The sequence below is a fragment of the Neolamprologus brichardi genome, chromosome 7 (assembly GCF_056152115.1).
Source record: "Neolamprologus brichardi isolate AB-2024 chromosome 7, ASM5615211v1, whole genome shotgun sequence".
Lineage (NCBI taxonomy): Eukaryota > Metazoa > Chordata > Actinopteri > Cichliformes > Cichlidae > Neolamprologus > Neolamprologus brichardi.
In genome coordinates, this window is record NC_142110.1 from 13,649,801 (window position 1) to 13,666,846 (window position 17,046).

Below are 17,046 nucleotides of genomic sequence, written 5' to 3' on the forward strand. Positions count from 1 at the left end.
TTCCTAATTCAAATGCTCATTCAGACACGTCTGTTAGGACGCACCGAGCAGTTATCCGAGCTATCTTTACTGACAGCCTGCCACGCTCGCGCTGCAGTTTCATAATAGAGCCATCAGAGGGAGGGACTTTACGCGCACACAAAAGCCTGATGGTGATACCACCGGTGACAGAAAACAGCAGCCATCCACCCCGGAGGAGCTGTTTTCTGACCCCAGCTGCAGCTATGAGACGAGGAGACCAACTGTAGGAGACGTGGACACTGATGCACCTTTATCACCGGCTCTGCAGCTGACTGAAGGTAAGACCCGGTGTTTTTAACTGCAGCCAGTTTTGTTGAGACACTTGCGAAAAACTCATGAAACTTGCCAGAGAGGAAGTTTGTGGTATTTCAGCTTGTGAACATCTTTTTTTTTTTTTCTCTGTCTCTCTTCACATTTGTGTATACATACGTGTTCACTCCCATGCTGCACAGTTACCATTTTATCTCTAAATCCTTATTCACAGTTGTCACAATGGCCATGTTCTGGTATTTATAAAGCCTGTGTAACTGCCATTCTCAACCTTTTTAACCAGATATAATGTTTCACAACAGATGCCCTGCCCTAATTAGCCAGAAATGTTCTTTTCATTTGTAATCCTCATTATACACTGTTATGCTGCCCAGACGCTGTTGTGCAAGTTGTAGTTTAAAGCCTGTAATACTAGTGAAGAACAAAGAGGACCCTTTTTTCTGTGCTGTGTTACGGTGTTAAGGCTTTCCCAAGAGCAAGGTGAAAGTAGCTCTAATTCAGTAAACGAATACCTTACAGCAAGCTGCAACTTGTAGTAAACATTTTCATCACTGCGCTCAGAAACCAACTCATCTTTGTGTCTGCAGGGTTGGACTTGTGGTGTGCAGGAAGAGTACTCCCGGGGAGGCACAACAACTGGCTTTACTGGAGCATTCCAAGGAGGCTCTTTTACATATCTGTTTTACATATTAAGGAGCTACATCAATGAGGACGCCCGGCATGGCGGTATTCAAGCAAGAGAACGTGGAGGATTTTTATGAAATTGGAGAAACACTGGGAAGGTGAGGATTTGTTCACGATTAGTTTTTACGAAGGATGTAAATGAGAGGTTATTTGATCCCCACCTCTTAGAAGATGATCCTTCACAGTTTGTGTGAGTCAGAGGGTGAGTCAGTTTCCCTTGCAAGTGCTTGATCCGGTGGTCCTCCTCCTGTGTATGTAGGCATGCAAACAGCTGGCCTGTCTAAGCTTGAACTGGGGAGTGTCGTTGGGTTAAAGTGGGCTGAATTCTACAGCAAGAGATAACGTTCCAAAGCTAAACGCACTCGAAGAAAAGAAAACAGCTGTGTTTGGGGGTCAGATTTGTCAGTCCAGGAACGCAAATGAATTGTGAGCGATTTGCTTTGCATGGTCTGACTGTGGGGCGGTGGATCAGGGTGTCGAAGTGCTGCGAATAAACCCGGTAAAGAGCAGACGTGAAGGAAACTGAGGAAATAAGTTACAGGAAGTTGGTAGATTACAATATGGATTGAGGAAGCTACGCCAATTTTGCACGGAAGGACAGCTTGGGCATGTGCACCACTCGATAACAGATTGAGCGAGTGTAAAAGCAAAGCATCTGACCTGTAGCCTTTCACCATTAATCCCAAATGCACTGTGTCCCAGTCTTTGTTGGGCACACCCTGATCCAGACCTGCTGTTGAAATGACTCCTTCAGATCTATAAAAAATAACCCAAACAAAAAACAGAAGAGGAAGACTTTTCAGCAAAGGCCTCGCGTAGCATGAAAAGTTCAAATGTATAAATATGAAATATTTTTTACAGTAATCAGGCTTTGCAGTAAAGCACTCACGTCTGATGGTTAAAAATAATGATTCACAGTTAGCTGATCAATAAAATGAATAAATTATCTAATACTTTACGTAGTTTGCAAAGTAAATAGATTGTAAGCACCGTTTGGAAAAGAAAAAGTACTGTCATTGATAATTGCACATGAAGTTGTAACATTGGAGGGATTTTCCACAGACAGGCAAAGAGCAAGAAGGCAAAACAAACACGGCTGTTTGCACAGAGGCAACTCAAAACCTGCTCATATCACCACAAACTAGTAGATGATTTATTAGGTTACATCAAGCCATACGTTGCAAGTTGGAAATTCCTTTAAAAGACTTTTAAAAACTTATATTAAAAAAAAAAGCTGAAATACCCTTTAAACCCCTGCAAGACATGGCACACGTGGGAATGTGTTGCTCAAAGCTGAGCTGGTTTTCATGAGAAAACCTGAAAAGCAAAGGGGACTCTGCTGTGGGCTGAGTGCATGTTTAACATCAGCATGTCGAAAATATGTGACCCTTTAAGCTACTGTGGTTAAAAGCCCTGGTTAGCTTTCTGAGTAACCAAACCTGTTACATTTTTATCTTTCTGCAAAAGACTTTTCACTCACAGTTTTGTGAGCCTCGGGGGACGTGTTTTAGCCCACCCACAGTTTTGACAGCCTCACTGGTTCAGAGCCCTCCACTCACATACCTCAGTGGAACTGTTACTCAATTGTCCTTTAAGAGGGTGGGGAAATTTGGCGGAGGGAGGCAAAAACTGTGTGACGTATTTGAGATGCCCTGTGCTGTGGTACTGTTGCACCATTTCTGGAAATTGAATTAATCATGTTGACAGGTTTTAATGTCTCACAGCTCCGAAGAGCAGTACTGAGTGGCTGTTTCCACTAATGACGCAGAGTTTTGGGTAAACCTGTCAGCCCTTTGACATGCGGGGCATGCTGTGACAAGTGTACCTTTCTTTCCATTCGACTGATGACACTTATGACATCATACAGTACAAAGTGTAAAAGTCTGAACCAAAAGATGCCTTTAACAGGAAGCGGTGAGCTGTAACTGAGCATCAAGGTAAGGCTGAGAAAAAGGTCTTCATCTGAGATGCTGGACCCTGTTTACAAGTGAGCTTGTGTCCTTGTTGGCTCATAACAACTGATAGCTTTTAGTAGATAAGTAGTGCGTAGTGAGTCAGTGTGAAGAAACTACCCCAAAATTTGAATGCTGAATTTACTTTACACCATGGTTTCACTCTGACTTCGTGAATGCTTTCATGTTGACTTCTAATGGTAATCCCTTGACTTTTCGTCTAGCACCACCGTGTCTTTATTGCTATGTATGAAAGGTACAGCGAGTGACGTGATCCCAGGGTGAACTGTATGACTCTGACGATGCCTTAAATTGAATCTGGTTTGTTAATGTGTGGCTTCTTACAAAATACCCGCAGAAACTCACAAGACACCTATACTCTGTCTTGACGGTGAGATGGATATTTAAACATTAGTTATACTGACAGGAAGGAAAGATTCCTGCAGCACAGCAGCATGTTTGTCACTGCTTAAGTTGACATCGAGGTGAAAACTCATCTGTCCATTGACACAGGTTCACAGAGTTTTTGCTCTCGAATCTGTAAACACTGCAGGAGCATCTTCCTGATATGCAAAATATTTTTCCAGTATCTATGTGGGTTCATTTAGGAGAAAATGATTCGGACTAACCATTTTACAAGTTTTCTTTATGGAATATCCAGAGGGCAGTGATGCAAATTTTAGGTTGCGGTGCTCGAACAATAAATGCGTTGAAGTGAAAAGAGCCCACAGGGCAGGCACACAGCTGTTTCAGATTACCAAAAAGTACTAGAATTACTCTCTATAGCTCTGAGACATCCCTGCTGTTGTGTAAGTTGGGGAAATAAAGAGAGAAGGGAGTTTATTTGCTGCAGCCTAACTGAAGGACCTCCATGTTGACCTTTTGGACATCCCCCAGAGTTCCAATACTGACAGAAATTGTCCCATTACAAACAACGCTAATGCCTCACAGATGCCAGTGTGTGCGTGTGCGTGTGTGGCTGGACTTAAATACCAGTGGGAATCTAGAGATTACTTTAGGGCTTAAATGCGGAAAGATTTCACTTACAGCATAAAAAGCAGAAAATGTGGCCGACAAATTGGGTTTTCAAGCACCGGTAGAATTTTAAAAGTTGGAGCTGCGTCCCTGCAGCCCTCAATGGCATTTGATTAGTCGCCTGGTTAGGAACAGCTTTCTGGGTCAACAGCGAAGCTGGCACTCTTCGTCATCCTGGTGGTTGCTCAGTTGAGAAACATGTTTAAATATTGGGTTGGCGCCACTTGTCCGAGCATTCCTTCAACCTTGGCTGTGGCTAATGACCTTCAGCTGTTGGAAGTGGAAATTCTGCGGAGAGATGGCACTTTCAGACCGCTGGTCGGCTTAGGGCTGAGACAGACGGCACGCCTGACCTTTTGTGGAATACCACCCCCCCAGCATCTCTTTCCGCTGTTACTCTGCACTTCGTAACAATGCTGGAGTAAAGCCCCTCTGCTGACATTTGTGTTGGGTGCTTTTTCACACGTGAACTACAACTATCATCTCAAGGGCTTTTTCTATTTGCCATTAGTTATCAGGCAAATCAAGGGGACTGCTCATGCCCCAGTGACGGATCAGTTCCTCCCCTTGGGGTAATTGATGGATGTTTTTGCAAGTGGAATTCACTGAGTGACTTCCCCACCTCTTCAGTTAACACATTATCATAACAGGGAGGACTCGAGGGTGGAGACGTCCTGTGAATAGATCAGGCAGAGGGAGGATTTGAGATTCCACGAAGCTGTGCTTCATCACTCCACCCGCTCTCTTTTTATTTTCCTTTTAAGGAATGTGCGTGGGATTCTTTGTGGATTATTGCCTTAACGTATGTTTCCCCACTCTCTCTTTTTTTCTCCCTGCAGTCTCTGCTGGGACATGTTCACACATGAATTAAATAATCTCAATAATAACTTCAAGGGCTTTAGGCTTTTAATGTGTCCAGAACCTGAAAGCTATAGGAAATACATCAAATCAATCTAAAGTTAAAGATTCCCTTGTCTTATTAGACGCACAGGTGAAACAACCACATGTAGTTCAGTGCAAATCCCCTTGCATCAAGCACTGCAGCACTTTAAAGAAACTCATACGCTTGTTTTTTTTCCCCCTTGTGTATCAGAGATGTTCAGTTTTTTTGTTGAAGTGCTGCTGTATCAGACTGCGTCATATTTGTTTAAAGGTTTTAGACTTAATCTCTTCATTGAGGTTGTAATTGAAATTCTGGGTTTATGTGGTCCCGCATTTAGTTAGTTATATAGTTTTATATCGTTATTTTTGAGCATGTTTCATAAGAGGCTTAGCATAGTCAATGTAACAGCTCCTAGGTGTGATCACAGAGCACCGGACAGGGTGTGCCACAAAAACGTGAAAACTGGCTCAACCATCTCGCACCGATGTATGGTTACAGAGTCAGTAGCTGGTTTAAAACCACAAAGATAGTATTTAATCCCTTAATTTGTTTCTGGGTGCACATTGTAAACACCCTGAAAATACAAGTGTGAACTGTAGTGTGTTGTGGGTGTACAGCTCTTCCTTGCACACCTCCTTTCTGCCCTTCTTTCTTTTCCACTCCTGCCGTTCAAGCGGGGGCTCTCACTCACCAACAGCAGAAGAAATGTGGCAGGTAAAGCAAGACTCTGTTTAAGTCTGGCTATTCTTAGCCCTCTAGACACAGATTGGACAGCCTCTCACAGCCACTCTGGAATTTCTGTGTGGACAGTTATGTGCAAAATTCATGAAATGCCTGCCAATTATTGTCTTTCCCCCTCTTTGGGAATTTTTCCCTCCACAGTGTCACAATGTGTCTGTGCTTCAAACATGAAAATTCTTCAGTCCTCAAGCTTTAATGTGTTTTACCCAACCATTCCCTCCTATTCAGTAAAACTCTTGCCAGCTCTGTCACCACATAAGCCCTTGTATGTCGTTGTGGCATCACGCAGAAGGATGAGAAGCTTGTGTTCACAATAGGGTGGGCAGGTCATCCCCCAGCACCAGGAAACAACAAAGCAGCAGTAGTATCACAGCAAGCTTACTCAAGTGCTGCTCTGATATTAAAGCCACAGAAATTCCCCTCATATGGAAAATGGTCTCATATTTCTTGTTCAATCTGTCAGTAGGCAAGTTATGAGTGTTATGATTTATGTTAGGGATGAGTGAAAACAAAGGAATATATTCCACCAGCTGGAGTCAGTACTGAAGCTCATTAATAATAAGATGCCATTAAAGATGTCGTAAGCTCATGTCTGACTATCCCGTCTATCTAACGTTCAAAACAAGAACGCAATGATTCACTGAACAATATTGTCAAAGACACACACCTCTATTGTGTTTGCTTTTCTTTCAGTGGAGTAAACACTTGAGCTTGCTCCACTAAACGTGGCAGGAAGTTAAAAGGAGTAGGAGGGCAGAGGCTCTCTCAGCACCACCAGATCATCTCATTGTCTCGCCAGGAAACAGGAAGTGATGGACCATACCACAATTTGTCAGTCATCTGTGTACCACAGCTTCCTCACCAATATCCTGTGGCTAAATGCAAAAAATGTTATTAGTTCTATTCATTTAAAAAAACAAAAAGATGGTAGATACTACAAATCCTGATGCACGTAAATCAGTTGTCACGTTGAATGATAATGGGTGTAACAAGAAGAGTGTTCAGAGATCACATCCTCCACCAAGATGCAGGATGTTACTGCTTTTCCCGTGCTCTGTATGCTCTCTTGGCACCTTTTGTGGTGATTGCTTCTCTTTTGTCTGCAGTGGGCAGTTTGCGATTGTCAAGCGATGCATAGAGAAGAGCACAGGCAATAAGTACGCGGCCAAGTTCATCAAGAAGCGCCTGAGCGGGGCCAGCAGACGGGGTGTGAAAAGAGAGGAGATTGCGAGGGAAGTGGACATCCTGCAGCAGCTCCAGCATCCCAACATTGTAGCGCTCCACGATGTTTACGAGAACCGCACAGATGTTGTGCTTATCCTCGAACTGTGAGTCACCGCAAGATTCTGCAATGCATTGCAATATCCACACACTCATAACAATAACGTTTTATCATGCTTTACTTCTTGAAAACTCCAAACATCTATGTACAATAGATAAGAGCCTGCATAACATAAAATGTGTTTTATTGGGATTGAAAAGTTATGTCAGTGCAGTCTTTTGAATGTTTGGCAGGAATACTGTAAAACTGCAAAAGTCCACTCATCTGTGAGGGTATTTCTGTTTGTTGAAGCTGTGTTTGCTGAAAACCATTTGCCCCTGATCACGTCTGCCAGAAAGTACCAAATGTCGCTTGCAAAGTCAATAATGCTTGTGCTGAAAAGAGGCCAAAAAGGGCCCCCGTCTGGGGTCACTGAGTGCCGAGAAACATGGCAGGCCTGATTAGGACTAATTGAAAAACTCAAACAAAAAAATATGACTGATGGCTGCAGAATGACGCACTGTCCTTCATTCTCATTTTTTCTGTATGAATGGTAGAGAACATTGTGCTTATGGGCCAAAGTTTCATACCATTTTTTCAGTTATGTTTATGGAAAAATACATTTGCCCATAAGTAGGGCAAATGGACTAAAAACAGATGCAAGTTGGCACCACAGACAAACATATCTCAGGCATCCAGGCTTGTGCATCCAATTTCCTGAGAACACACTTTAGATAAAAGTGCTAGCGAGGGCTTGCTCTAGATTGTCTGAGCCCACAGTCACCGAGTGTCAGTTTGTGTGTGTTTGTGCATGTTGCAGGGTTTCTGGAGGAGAGCTGTTTGACTTCTTAGCTCAAAAGGAGAGCCTCAGTGAGGAGGAGGCCACTCAGTTTATCAAGCAGGTCCTACATGGAGTGCAGTTCCTCCACTCCAAGAAGATTGCACATTTTGATCTAAAGGTAAACGTGCTTCTCCTGTGCTGCGCATCTTAAACTGCATTTGTTTTCTGTGAAACAGTTAAACTCTTTACCTCCATAGCAACTGTATTACTACGCACAAGCAATGCCATAAAGACCTTATGTATATGTATCTATCTATCTATCTATAGCAGGTGTTTAATGTACGTACTGCACAGTTCTGCTATTCTGATTGACACATCCTTCCTGTTTTATGTGGCCACCATCCAAACTCTCAGATGCCGACACCTCAAGGTTATCTCTTTAGTTTCAGAGCTGTATCGCCCACGTCTCTATCTGAAAGTCGCTATCCTGTCTGATTTTTTTTCTAGCTGTGCATCTACGTTCCCAAGGTCTATTTTCATCAGATCAGTCAGCTATAACACCCATTAACCCTCCTGTTTAACCCCATTTTGACTTGGAATTTTACTTGGGAAATTCTTATCCCCCTTTTTGATTAAAATAAAGCTTCAGAACAGCTAAATAAACACAACCCAACCCCAGCACCATAACCCTTCAAAGTCAATGTGAATGGTTCTTGATTTGCAGGCCTATTATATTGCACAGAGCCAAAGGGCAGCGCTGGGAAACAGGGAGCCCCTTTGACAAGTTTTCACAAGAGGCCACATCTTACTAATTGAATACAGAACTGGGTGATAGTGTTCCTTTGTTGTTGTTGTTCCCTTTATGCCCCATATGAATCTGGTGAGCATATAACAGTAGAAATGTAAGAATGGCTCGTTGTGAGTCCTCTTCACTGCTGATGTTTTTGCGTTGATAACTGAAGGTGGATTAGGTACGCAAAATAACAACGCACTAGGTGCTTGAGTCATTCATGCCTGAAGCCTTGATTTTCAGTTCACACTGACACACCTTTGCACTAATTGGCTGATTAATTGTTTTTCTCTAATGCTTCCACAAAAGGAGGATTTCTCCAGGTAACTAGCTGGTTTTGTCTGTATTACTGAGCCCTGCTATTAGTGGAAATCTGCTGACATACATGCTTTGTTTCTTTATTTGCATTGCTGCAGCCTGAAAACATAATGCTGCTGGACAGGGATGCCACCTTACCCCGCATCAAAATAATAGACTTTGGACTAGCACACAAAATACAAGATGGGACGGATTTCAAAAACATTTTTGGCACCCCTGAATTTGTTGGTAAGTTTTTCTTTCTTTTCTTTTTTCTTTTTTATTGAGCTCGACGATTTTAATGAGATGCTTGATGTTTGGCCAGACGCTGTTTGTGATGTTGAGTGTGTGTTGTCTATTTTCAGCTCCAGAGATAGTCAACTATGAGCAACTGGGCTTGGAAGCAGACATGTGGTAAGAGCTTTTAATTACCTCTGACTCTGCTGACATCTGCACAACAGGTTGCAGCGCATAACTTTGGATTAATCTTGCGCCTTTTTTCGCAGGAGCATCGGAGTCATCACATATATACTGTAAGTTGAGATTCACAACGTCCGGGAATTTTAACGTATCTACGATTATCGACTGAGTCACGCATGCAAACGTTTGTGCTGTTGTTTCAGTTTGAGCGGCGCGTCACCTTTCCTCGGTGACACAAAGCAGGAAACTTTAGCAAACATCTCAGCGGTGAACTACGAATTTGATGAAGAGTTCTTCAGCAGTACCAGTGAGCTGGCCAAGAACTTTATCAGAGGGCTCCTGGAAAAGGAAAAGAGGTAAAAGAGAAAAAAGAAGAAGAAAGAAATTAGGTTACTAACAAATAGGTCAAGGCCAAAGGTCAGGTTTGAAATTTCATTACAAAGCCCAGTACCAGGCGGGGCTATGCTTTAATAAATCCTGATGAAGTGCACTCCTGACCCACATGAGAATAAACAGCCAGCCAGTAAGGATTTATTTCTGCTACACGGTGTGATATATAAAACCAGAAAAGAAAACTATTACAAAATGTTGCAAAAACACTTTCTTTGTAAAATGTGATCCTCTTCTTACTTTCTGACATGTGTTTCCATTTAAGTGTTTACGTGCACCTTCGGGAAACTCAATATTCCTGTGGAAGTTTGGTCTCGCTGTAATCCTTAGAGAGTCACCGTCTGCTGCATGACTGACCTACGTGCCCTGTCTGATGGAGTTGTTCTGGCATATTTACACAGCTGCATTTTCTCTTTTAGAAAACGGATGACAATAGAAGATGCACTGAATCATCCTTGGATTAAGGTATGGACATGATTTATGCAGTAGTGTTGCATGGTTTGTATAATCTGTGACTGTTGTCAGCACTTCATTCCCCCCTGACCCCCCTTCTATGAGGAGTAAAACCTATTGCAGCTAATGTCAAAGGTAACACACGGGGTAGCAGGATCTTTTTTTTTTCCAGTGTTCACTCCCACTAACTGTGTACTTGTCCTGGATAGATGTTTCCATACTGTCCCACAGTTAAAGTATGTATATTGTTCCTGTTTGGGAATTTTTGTTTTTCCCTTCACATCTCACACTCATCTCATCCATCTTCATGCCATCTGCAATATTCCTTTTGTCTACAAAGTCAGTGGTCTGACTCTTGCAATATCTCGCTAATTGTATTTTAATGGAATGGAAACTTAACATTGTGCTGTGGTGAAGCCGTCTACCTCCCACTCACGCTGATGAAATGCATGTGAGTGGTGTTTTGCTGTTAAGTCCTCATCCTGTTTTGATGCAAGCATGGATCCAGGAAACCTTACACGCTCACCAGGAATGTTTGCTGTTTTTTGGCACCCCTTATCAGCCGTGGCTTGCGCTCTGGGGTCACACACTAATCATCCAATGCCACGTCTGCTGGGATTTTTCATTGCTATACATGTTTTCGAGATGCAACAATAAGACATCCTCTCACTCAGTCTCCCTCCCCCACCCTTCTGTCTGAAGTCCTGCGGCCACATGGAGGAGGACAGCGCTGCCTCTGAGAAGAAAGCAAAGCAGTTGAAGACAAAACTGCTTAAAGAGTACACTATCCAGTCGCACTCCAGCATGTCCCAAAACAACACATATGCCAACTTTGAGCGTTTTGCCCATGTGGTGGAAGACATCGGATTAATGGAGACGGGATTGTCCGAGGTGGCGGAAGCTTACCGCACCCTGCAGGGTGACATAGAAGCACTGCTCTCCATTTACAATGACAAGGAAGCTTGGTACAAGGAGGAGCGGGATACCGCAAAGAAACAGCTCTCGCAAGCCTGCCACGAGTTTCGCAAAGTGGAGGCCACCAGGAAGCTGGTGCAAGAAGACATGAAGGCAGTAGATGTTTGTCTGGAGAGCATCAGCAAGAGGTACAACCACAGGCAGGGCCAACTGGATGCTCTGAGGCAGGAGCTGAACTCTGAGCTCCAGTGGCTCCAGGATCTGATGGGCTCTTTGCATCCTGAGGGAACCAATGGTAGCATCCATAACAGAAGTCTGAGCACACATGTAAAGAAAGCACTGGAGGACCTGCTGCATCTGACTTGTGACGGAGAAGTCTGCTCTGAGGCTGAAAAGCCCCTCACTGAGTCTGGCTGACATAAACCATTGAAAAATCTTCTAAGAGTCAACAATTTTTCTTTTTGTTTTTTTTTTTTGTTTTTTTTTTTAAAAATTGCACTCTTTAAATTTTATTTATTTGTAGATTTTCTTTATTGTTTAAACAAAAAAGATAAAGGAGAAGACGGTTATATCAGGTTATATCAGTTAACATGTCTGCATGATTAATCGTTAGCTAAGCTTAGCAGAAACACTGAAAACAGCGATAAAGCTAGCCTGGCTTTGTCCGAAGGTTAAACAAACATAAACACACATTATAAACACTATTTTCTGCATGTTCTTCCTCTCCCTCCCTTGGTTCGTCCCACAGTCCAAATACATGCACATGTACATGTAATTCTAAACTGGCTGAAGGTGCCACTGTGAGCGTTAATAGTTGACTCTCTCTAAGTGTTAGCCTTACGACGGGCTGATGACCTGTCCAGAGTGTACCCGGCTTCAGCTGGGATAGATTCCAGTCCCCTGAACTGGATGAAGAAAATGGATAGACATGATCAATTATAGAAATCTTAGTGCATTAGGTTTTGCCATTATTTTAAACAATTATCTACATTCTGGGAGGAGACCGTAAGGCAGACCTAAAACATTCCGGAGAGATTATATCTCTTAGGTAGTTTGTAATGCCTCAGGTTCCTACAGAAACCCCCATTGAACCCTAACCCCCAGGTGACTAGAGAGAGGGAGGTTTTGCCTCTGCTCATGGACTGCTGCCCCGAGCGTTGACATCTCTTTTGTTGACTTTTGACAGAGTCAGCCTGCCTTTTTTTCTTTAGTAGGCCAAAGATAAGCGAGCTTAAATTTCTTACCGGCTCTGGAATGCTTTTTAAATGACAGACAAGTATTGATCTTAACAGCAGGTACAGCAGCAAACATGATTAGTCCTTTAACTGGGATAAGTGGCACAATATTTTATTTTATTTATTTATTTATTTTTATGACACATGGATTTATTAAACTACGTTTATTTATTAATTTGGTATTTTCTGCCCTAGCATTTAGCAGTTTATTTTAGCTGATTTAGTAAAACTAAACGAAACAAATGTACTGTGCAATGGTTCTCACAGTGGAGTGAATGATAAGTTTAAATGTTTTTTTTTATTGACTGATCTAAGTTTTTTTTAATTGCAATTTTCTTTTTTATTGAAATGATAATTAATCCTATTTAATACTCCATGTGTAAATGATAGTGTTTTAAAAGAAAGGATCTTTTTTATGGATTTAAATGTGCTCCATTGCTGAAGGTTGAGTTATTTATTTCGAAAACATTTTCTATTTCTTTCTTTGAGATGTTTTTGCGCTAACCATAAAAACAACATCTATGATAAGATCTTATCTGTTTAAAAATTTCTCACTTCCTTTGCCAGTATTAGCGTCTCAACACTCAGCACTCTTTTGTCTTTGTGCGCTGACATTTTACACTGTTGTCAACCATAAAATAAATGTTAATTAAAGATTATGACTTTTTTTTTTTTTTTTTTTTTTTAATTTCTGTCATTCATGATCTGAAATGTCTTCATGGTATAGCTGATTATATTAGACAAGCACATGCGCACAGCTGACGTGAGGGACAGTTCTGCTTTCTGACATCTCACTGTGTTTCTGCAGCCTCTGAACCCCAGACAGGCCTTGGTGAAGAGACTATCAGTGGTCAACTTGGAGAACTTCAAGAGACAGTACGCTCGACGCAGGTGGAAGGTAAAATGCAGCCCTAGTACCAACTTGGACTATTACTTAAAGGGAGATTGCATTAAAAAAAATTGCACGTCTTGCTTTGTAACCCATTTCTTTTTACTTTTGTCGGTTTCAACAGCTGTCATTCAGAATTGTGGCTTTGTGCAACCACCTAACACGAATCATGAAGAACCATAAAAATGAGAAGCTGCCTGAGGAGGACGGGGTAGGTTGCCGTGCAATGGTTTACATTAAACTGACACACATTGAGCTGCTCTCATTTAGATTGCTTCAACCAACAGCTGATTAGTTTAACTTTGCAAATACATTCCCCAGATACTTTATTGGGTACATCTTGTTAGTGCCAGATTGAACCCTTTTGACTTCTGGACTGCCTTAATTCTTGATGGCAGAGATTCAGAAAGGTTTTGGTCCATGTCGACGTGATTGCATCACACACTTGCTGCAGATCCATGATGTGAATCTCCCGTTCCACTACATTCCAAAGGTGCTCTATTGGACTGAGATCTGGTGATTGTGGAGGGCATTTGAGAACAATGAAGTCATTGTTATGTTCATAAAGGTAGTTTAGGATGATTTGACCTTTGTGACATGGCAGCCATGAGGAGATGGGTACTCTGTGGAGATGGACATGATCAGCAACAATAATAAAGCGGGCTGTGGTTTTTTTTTGGGTTTGTTTTTTTTGTTTGTTTTTTTTTTTAAACGATGCACATTTGAAACTAAATTATGCAAAAAAGTTATCCCTACATCATTAAACTACCAGCCTAAACTGATAAATCCGTGCATGCATGGACCTGTGCTTTCATGTTCTTTACTCTAAATTCTGATTCTACTATCTGAATGTCACTGCAGAAATCTGGACTTAACAATGGGCAATGATTTTTCAATCTTCTGTTGTACAATTTTGGCGAGTCTGTGTTTCCTGGTCAATAGGAAACATTTTTTTTCTGGCCATTCTCTGTAATTCCTAGAGATGGTTGTGCAGGAATAATCTCAGCAGTTTCTGAAATACTCAGACTAGTTTGTCTGGTAACAACAATCATACTACATTCAACATCACTTAAATGACCTTTCTTCCCCGTTCTGATGCTCCTGTTGAACTTCAGCAGGTCGTCTTGAGCATGTCTACATGCCAAAATGTATTTGTTACGTTCTTAGTCTAGGCAAGTATTGAACGCAACAAGAAGTTGGCCCACTCACACACCACCTAAGCAAGAACACAAACCACAATATCTTTTTAAAGTGCTAAGCAGACATTTATTTTCTTCAGCAGTGAGCAGTGCCAAAAAGAACAAACAAAACTTCCTAATGGTCCCTACGTTTTCCTACACAAAATGAAAATGAAAACAAAAGACAATTCACTTACCTAACTTCCTAAATAAAAAACAGGAGAAAACGTAATCAACAAAAATGGCTTCTCACGCCTACTAGGCTGCTGCAGTGAAGGATATATACAAGGTGAACAAAATACACGATTGCTACTTGACAAATCTATTTACAGCTATTTACAAAATTGAGGTACTAACGCCAGACACACACACGAGGTTATACTTGCAAATCACTTTGTCAAAGAAACTCTACACAGCAACCAATCAAAACACAGGTTCTTTGTTGGATGGTGGAGGTTAGGAGAGAGGGGGCCAGCTGGCTGTCATCTGGTAGTTAAATACTGGAGGTGATTAGCCAATTATCCAATCCAAGGACAGGAAGAGACTCCACCCAGCTACTCAGCAGGCACGCCCAGGTGTCCACCTCCTAAGAGAGAGGGGAAAAAACCCACAGCCATCCTCTGGTGGGAGGAGTCACACATAAAACAAACACTGCCAACATTAGATCATAACACATTGCACCACACTGCCATGTGGCTGGCTGATTAGATATTTACTTAATAAGCAGGTGCACTTACTAAAGTGGTGATGAGTTTCTATTTATTGTACACTATTTCCACAGCATTTACAGATGTAGATGTCTAACTATTTCTCTGGGAGTATCTTTACAACAGACATTGTGTTCCACAGTGTTGCAGTGTAGCAAGCACAGTTTTATCCTGCTATATGCTGCTGGAGCTAAAAAACAAAACAAAAAAACAACAACATATATATAGATATGTAAAAGAATGCTTAGATTCTTTGAGCTGTCGCCAGCTGTGGAGACTCACAATTGTCACAATCACCACAAACAGTAACTATGTTACAACTGTTTCCTAACTGGGATGTGTTGGTCTTGTCAGAGGAATTGTGAAAGCGACCAAGAAGAAGAAACTATGAAGAGGAGACCAAGGACCAGAAAGAGAAGCAGCACTTCCTGAGAGCAACCCTCAGAGTGTCCGTCAGACATGCATAACAGTGACTTTGCACCTTTATTTAGGGCATGCTCTGCAACTGTCATACGCCACTAAGCATAGTTACAATATATTTTGACATGACAGCTGTAAAAGTAGATTTTTTTTTTTTTAAGAGTTTAAGGCAACTTCTTCATTCTGAATCTGCACAACTTCTGCTGTATGTCGGACATCGTTCCGGCATGTTTAAACATGTGCTAATCTTGCACTAGCAGCTATAGCTTGATTGCTGTTGCTGTTGACAGGAACTGTTGTGTATGTTAGCATATATGTGAGCATATATATATATATGTATGCTATAGACAGCTTCTGTCTAAAAAGTTCTCAAGCTGTTGTTTGGCACAGTATTGATACAGATTGATTGATATATATTTTAACAGATGTTAGCATCCAGAGTGTTAAATTAAAGGGTTTAGCGCTGCAGGATAACAACATGACAGCAGATCTTCAAATGTTTACGTGTTGTGCTTAACGATGTTTTATCATTTACTGTTAACCTCAAGATATAAGCCCCTAAAGCATCTGTATACTATATGTTTACATAAGATATTTTAATTTGTGCAAATTTTTCTGAGACTGTAACTGTGTTTCATTGACGAGTTCACTGACTGCATGTATCTACGGTATGCCTAATATGTGAATCTAATTCTGCAGTTTTAAATGGAATTGATAGGTCTTGCAATACTTTCATGTATTTATAAATAGATATACATCATGTCTTAAGTTCACTTTTGCCTGCATCTTAGCCTTCAGTGTTTTCAAGAAGCATTTTACTTTCTTTATATGTGTATAAAGTGTAAATTGAGAATGTGTTAAATAAATTAATGAACATTGTTACTTTGACCGTTTTTATGAAACCAAAACTTGTTGATTTGATCTATTTTCTTAACGCTGTGGAAGGGACTGGTGCCTGTCTGGGCTGGTGCTTTGCATAAGGCAGGTTACACCCTGCACAGGTCACCAGCCTACAGGGCTTACACAGAGAGACACACAAGCCTTCATGATCACATCCATACCTACAGCCAATTAACACAACATGCATCCCTTTAGACTGTGTGCACAGAGACAACATGAAGTTCAAACCCACATCCTCCTTGCTGTGAGGCATCAGTGATAACTACACCCTGAGTCCTGGATATTAAACTCTCACCATCTCCTTTCTTTTAAGGCCAAGCAAAGTGTAAAATGATTTTCCCACACAGTGAAAGTGTGATTGTGTCTAGATGACCCAGAAATCCCAACCATAAATATGCCAAACACACTAAAGTAAAAAAAAAAAAAAAAAAATACAAAGCAGCTCTTGACGAGGAATAATAATCTCAATATCAGTGTGTTATCCACCTACTTTGTTGGCTGCTGCCATTTCTTCTGGCCACTGCTTGGTTATTTAGCCTCCCAACAGTGGCGCCGTTTGGACTCAGCTTAGCTGAAAGAGATTGAAGGGATAATTTGGCCTGACCTACACAATTTGGGCCAGCTCAACACAAAGACTGAGAAAGGTGTCACAATCAACAAGTGGGTCAGTCTGAAAACAGTGTGCCTTTTTGTCCTTCTCTATAGCAGCACAAAATATTTAGATTCACATTTAATTCGCTATGTCAGACAAAACTCCTGTAGTCTGTTTCCATGTTAGCACATCTCCCGTTATTGTTTAATGACAGCCTGTGAGTTACTGGCCT

General features: G+C 41.5%; 1 protein-coding gene across 3 annotated transcripts; it reads left to right on the top strand.

Annotated features, from left to right (window-relative positions):
* The first annotated feature begins 159 nt into the window (after positions 1 to 159).
* Positions 160 to 16,210, top strand: dapk2b (death-associated protein kinase 2b). Of its 3 annotated transcripts, XM_087843135.1 has the most exons (12): positions 160 to 299; positions 879 to 1,073; positions 6,693 to 6,914; positions 7,668 to 7,806; positions 8,835 to 8,964; positions 9,081 to 9,129; positions 9,222 to 9,248; positions 9,339 to 9,491; positions 9,945 to 9,990; positions 12,937 to 13,026; positions 13,142 to 13,228; positions 15,257 to 16,210. In XM_087843135.1, the coding sequence occupies exons 2-12, from the start codon at positions 997 to 999 to the stop codon at positions 15,332 to 15,334; spliced, it is 1,098 nt and encodes a 365-aa protein (XP_087699261.1). In that variant the 5' UTR covers positions 160 to 299; positions 879 to 996; the 3' UTR covers positions 15,335 to 16,210. The 3 variants fall into 3 exon arrangements, with proteins under 3 accessions (XP_087699261.1, XP_087699262.1, XP_087699260.1); XM_087843136.1 differs by lacking the exons at positions 12,937 to 13,026; positions 13,142 to 13,228; positions 15,257 to 16,210 and adding an exon at positions 10,681 to 12,746; XM_087843134.1 differs by lacking the exons at positions 160 to 299; positions 879 to 1,073 and having other exon boundaries at positions 5,153 to 6,914.
* Positions 16,211 to 17,046: the final 836 nt, after the last annotated feature.